Raw genomic sequence first — 4,991 nt, forward strand, 5'->3', positions numbered from 1 at the left:
CCAAAAAAAAACCCTTAGAGGGGGAACAGCCTCGTCCCTCCCCCGTGGGGGGGCATCGGTGTCATGGGACCCCCCCATAGGGAGGGGGGTGTTTGGGGGGGGCTTCGTGCCCAGGAGTGTTTTGGGGGGGTCCCATTTGGGGGGGGGGGCACCCAGGTGATGGGAGGGTCCTAAAATATATAGGGGGGCCCAGACCACCTGGGGGGGGCACCCAAACCCTCGGGGGGGGTCACCAGATGTAGTGGGGGGTCCCATGGGGAGGAGGGGGGGGAGATTAATTTGGGGGGGGTCTGGATTTTGGGGGAGGCACCCAGGTCCCTTGGGGGGGGGGTCAGGATGGAGTGGGGAGTCCCAGGTTGGGGGGGAGGGCAAGTAATTTGGGGGGGTCTGGAGTTGGGGGGGTACCCAGGCCCATCGGGGGGGTAAATAATTCGGGGGGGTCTAAAGCTGGGAGGGGACACACCGGGTCCATTGGGGGGGCCCAGTTTGGAGGGGGGCAACTGATTTGGGGGGGTTGGAGTTGGGGGGACACACACCCAGGTCCTGAGGGCAGGGGGGGGGTTGTGGGGGCCTCCCCGGGGGCGCTGAGGGCACTTTAGGGGTCCCCCACCTCCAGCAGATTTGGGGGGGGTCCAGCTTTTGGGGGGCCCCATTAGCAAGCGGGGGGGGGGCCCCAATCATGGGGGTCCCTGCCTGGGGCAGCTGGGGGGAGATCCTGGCAGGGGGGGTCAGTCCTGGGGGGGTCCCCATTCCTGGGGGGATTCCCCAACCCTGGGGGGGTCCCCCACAGCAGGGGAGAGGCACAGTCCTGGGGGGTCCCCCAATCCCTGGGGGGTACCCCTGACCCCAGGGGGGTCCCCAATCCCTGGGGGGGTTCCTCGATCCTGGGGGGTCCCCCGATCCTCGGGGGGTACCCCTGACCCCAGGGGGGTCCCCAATCCCTGGGGGGGTTCCTCGATCCTGGGGGGTCCCCCGATCCTCAGGGGGTACCCCTGACCCCAGGGGGGTCCCCAATCCCTGGGGGGGTTCCCCGGTCCTGGGGGGGTACCCCTGACCCCAGGGGGGTCCCCAATCCCTGGGGGGGTTCCCCGGTCCTGGGGGATGTTCCCGAGTCCCAGGGGTTGTTCCTGGTCCCGGGGGGTCCCCATGGGGGGGATCCTTGGTCCTGGGGAGGGGGTGGGGGTTTGCTGGTCCTGGGGGAGACCCCCCAATCCTGGGGGAGGTCCCCTGCCCCCGGGGGCTGTTCTCCATTCCTAGGGGGGCGTTCCCCATTCCCAGGGCATGTTCCCCATTCCTGGGGGGTGTCCCTGGTCCAGGGGGTCTCTTTTGGGGGGAAGGGGGGGGCCCCATTTCTGGGGTGGGTTCCCCATTCCTGAGGTGGGTCCCTGGATCCAGGGGGGGGGTGTCCCCGATCCCGGGGTCGTTCCCCATTCCTGGGGGGGTGTCCCCGATCCCGGGGTCGTTCCCCATTCCTGGGGGGGTGTCCCCGATCCCGGGGTCGTTCCCCATGTCCTGGGGGGTGTCCCCCGATCCCGGGGTGTTCCCCATTCCCTGGGGGGTGTCCCCGATCCCGGGGTCGTTCCCCATTCCTGGGGGGTGTCCCCGATCCCGGGGTCGTTCCCCATTCCTGGGGGGGTGTCCCCGATCCCGGGGTCGTTCCCCATTCCTGGGGGGTGTCCCCGATCCCGGGGTCGTTCCCCATTCCTGGGGGGGTGTCCCCGATCCCGGGGTCGTTCCCCATTCCTGGGGGGTGTCCCCGATCCCGGGGTCGTTCCCCATTCCTGGGGGGGTGTCCCCAATCCTGGGGTCGTTCCCCATTCCTGGGGGGGTGTCCCCGATCCCGGGGGTCCCCTCTGGGGGGGTGGGGGGCTCTAGCAGCGCCCCACCTTGGCGTCCCCGATGGCCCCCCAGACGTCGAAGACGAACTCGTCGGGGAAGGCGAAGTCGCCGAGCTGCGAGTCCAGAGCCTCGGCCAGAGCGTCGGGGTCCCGAGCGTCCCGGCCCAGCTCCACCATCGTGGCGGCTGCGGGGACAAGGGGACATCAGGGCTGGGGACACCAGGGGGGACATCGGGGCGGGGGACACCGGGGGGGACATCGGGGCTGGGGACACGGGGGGGGGGACATCAGGGCTGGGGACACCGGGGAGGGCAGGGGACAGGGGGGACATCAGGGCGGGGGACAGGGGGGGACATCAGGGCGGGGGACACCGGGGAAGGGTAGGGGATGGGGGGACAGGGGGGGACACAGCAGTCAGGGTTGGGGGACACGGGGACACCGGGGAAGGGCAGGGGACAGGGGGGGACAGGAAGGACACAGGGGGATGGCAGGGGACAGGGGGGCAGTGGGGGACAGAGCAGTCAGGGTTGGGGGACACGGGGACACTGGGGAGGGCAGGGGACAGGGGGGGCACGGGGACAGGGGGGGACACGGCTGTCAGGGCTGGGGGACATGGGGACACCATGGAGGGCAGGGGACGGGGGGGATAACGGGGGAGACCGGGGGAGGGCAGGGGACAGGGGGGGCACGGGGACAGGGGGCGCGACCACGGCTTGTCAGGGCTGGGGGACACGGGGAAACCGTGGCGGGCAGGGGCTGGGGGGATAACGGGGGACACCGGGGGAGGGCAGGGGATGGGGGGGATAACGGGGGACACCGGGGGAGGGCAGGGGATGGGGGGGATAACGGGGGACACCAGGGGAGGGCAGGGGACAGGGAGGGATAACGGGGGACACCGGGGGAGGGCAGGGGACAGGGGGGGCACGGAGACAGGGGGGGACACAGCAGTCAGGGCTGGGGGACATGGGGACACCATGGAGGGCAGGGGACGGGGGGGACAGGGAGATACAGCCCAGCTCCACCACGGTGGCGGCTGTGGGGACACGGAGTCAGGGTTGGGGACAGGGGGACACCGGGGAGGGCAGGGGAGGGGACAGGGGGGGACAAGGGAGGACACCGGGGGAGGACAGGGGACATGGGGGAGACGGGGGGGGACACAGGGGGATGGTAGGGGACATGGGAGGGACACAGGGGGATGGCAGGGGACTGGGGGGATCAGGGGGGACACAGGGGGATGGCAGGGGACTGGGGGGACAGGGGGACACAGGGGGATGGCAGGGGACTGGGGGGACAGGGGGATACAGGGGGATGGCAGGGGACATGGGGACATCAAGGGAAACAGGGAGATGTGAGGGGACATGAGAGGGACATCCGGGGACACAGGGAGATGTGAGGGGACATCAGGGGCCATCAGGGGCCACAGGGAGATGTGAGGGGACATCAGGGGACACAGGGAGATGTGAGGGGACATCAGGGGACACAGGGAGATGTGAGGGGACACGGGGGGACATCAGGGGACACAGGGAGATGTGAGGGGGCATCCGGGGACACAGGGAGATGTGAGGGGACATGAGAGGGAACTCTGGGGAACAGGGAGATGTGAGGGGACAGGGGGGGACACAGGGGACACAGGAGATGTGAGGGGACACATCCGGGAATCCGGGGTGTGGACACATGGATGATGTGAGGGACATTCAAGGGGACATCCGGGGACACAGGGAGATGTGAGGGTAATCGGGGGCACAGGGAGATGTGAGGGGACACGGGGGGGGACATCAGGGACACAGGGAGATGTTGAGGGGACAAGTTGGGACATCAGGGGACACAGGGAGTGTGATGGGGCCTTTCAGGGGACACAGGAGATGTGAGGGGACACGGGGGGGACATAGGGGAACAGGGAGGATGTGAGGGGACATCAGGGGACACAGGGAGATGTGAGGGGACACGGGGGGGACATCAGGGGACACAGGGAGACACGACCCAGCTCCACCACCGTGGAGGCTGCGGGGATGGAGGAGGGACATCAGGGGATGGGGGGATGTCAGGGGACAGGGGGGACAGGGGGGACAGGGGGTTTTTGGGACGGTCCCAGAGGTATTTTTGGGGGGTGTCCCCCAGCTCGCTGTCCCAGATGCCCCTGGAAGTCTCCAGCAGAGCCCAGGAGGGGTTTCGGGGGTCCTTGTGGGGGTGGGAGGGAGTCCCGTGCCTGGGGGGGACTTTGGGGGGGCCAGAGGGGGTTTGGGGACATCCCAGGGGTCCTGGGGAGGGTATTTTTGGGGAGTCTCCCCCAGCCCCCTGTCCCAGCTGCCCACGGAACTCTCCAGCAGAGCCCAGGGGAGCGTTGGGTGGTCCCGGGGATCCCGGGGGGGCTTTGGGCGTCCTGGGGGGTTTGAGTGGGGTCCCACAATCCAGAGGAGTTTTGGGGGGGTCCCGGGGGGGTCCCAAGGGGTATTTTTTGGGGTGGGGGGGTGTCTCACCCAGCTCACTGTCCCGGATGCCCACAGAACTTTCCAGCAGAGCCTGGGGGGCTTGGGGGGGGTCCCACACCCCGTGGGAGGTTTAGGGGGCTCAGAGGGGGTCTGGGGGGCTCAGAGGGGGTTTGGGGGGCTCAGAGGGGGTTTGGGGCTCAGAGGGGGTTTGGGGGGCTCAGAGGGGGTCTGGGGGGCTCAGAGGGGTCTGGGGGCTCCGAGGGGGTTTGGGGCTCAGAGGGGGTTTTGGGGGGCTCAGAGGGGGGTCTGGGGGGCTCAGAGGGGGTTTGGGGGGCTCAGAGGGGGTTTGGGGGCGCTCACCCAGCTCGCTGTCCCGGATGCCCATGTAACTCTCCAGCAGATCGTCCACCTTGGCCACCGCCCGCTCCTCGAAGGCCGAGGGCTGGGGGGGGGAGTCGGGGGGGTCAGGGGGGAGGTTTGGGGGTCCCCCCACCCCTCCCTCCCCCTTTTGGGGTCCCTTACCTGCTCCTCGACGGTGGCGGGGCCGCGGGAGCGCAGCCGGAGGGTCCCCCGGCCCGAGCCCACCTGGGGGGGCCCCCCCCGGCCCCCCCCCGAGCGGGGGGCGATCATGTCTGGGGGGACACGGGGGGGTCAGCGGGGTGAGGGGGGCAGCGAGGGGGGGATTTGGGGGATCCCCCCCAGCAATGAGGGTGGTGGGATTTGG

At 69.7% G+C, this 4,991-nt stretch overlaps 2 protein-coding genes across 2 annotated transcripts; both read right to left on the bottom strand.

The window, feature by feature from the left end:
• Window positions 1–7: 7 nt before the first annotated feature.
• Window positions 8–1,587, bottom strand: LOC120322941 (basic proline-rich protein-like). The gene has a single exon (XM_039379625.1). It carries the CDS (start codon window positions 1,585–1,587, stop codon window positions 442–444), a length of 1,146 nt encoding a protein of 381 aa, XP_039235559.1. The 3' UTR covers window positions 8–441.
• Window positions 1,567–4,924, bottom strand: LOC114003402 (PDZ domain-containing protein GIPC1-like). The gene is made up of 3 exons (XM_039379626.1): window positions 4,790–4,924; window positions 4,628–4,709; window positions 1,567–2,023 (listed from the first exon to the last, which is right to left on the bottom strand). The coding sequence occupies exons 1-3, from the start codon at window positions 4,895–4,897 to the stop codon at window positions 1,872–1,874; spliced, it is 342 nt and encodes a 113-aa protein (XP_039235560.1). The 5' UTR covers window positions 4,898–4,924; the 3' UTR covers window positions 1,567–1,871.
• Between the last annotated feature and the right edge of the window lie 67 nt (window positions 4,925–4,991).

The sequence above is a fragment of the Pipra filicauda genome, unplaced genomic scaffold, assembly GCF_003945595.2.
Source record: "Pipra filicauda isolate LSUMZ 115617 unplaced genomic scaffold, ASM394559v2 scaffold1718_size4997_pilon, whole genome shotgun sequence".
NCBI classification, from domain to species: Eukaryota; Metazoa; Chordata; class Aves; order Passeriformes; family Pipridae; genus Pipra; species Pipra filicauda.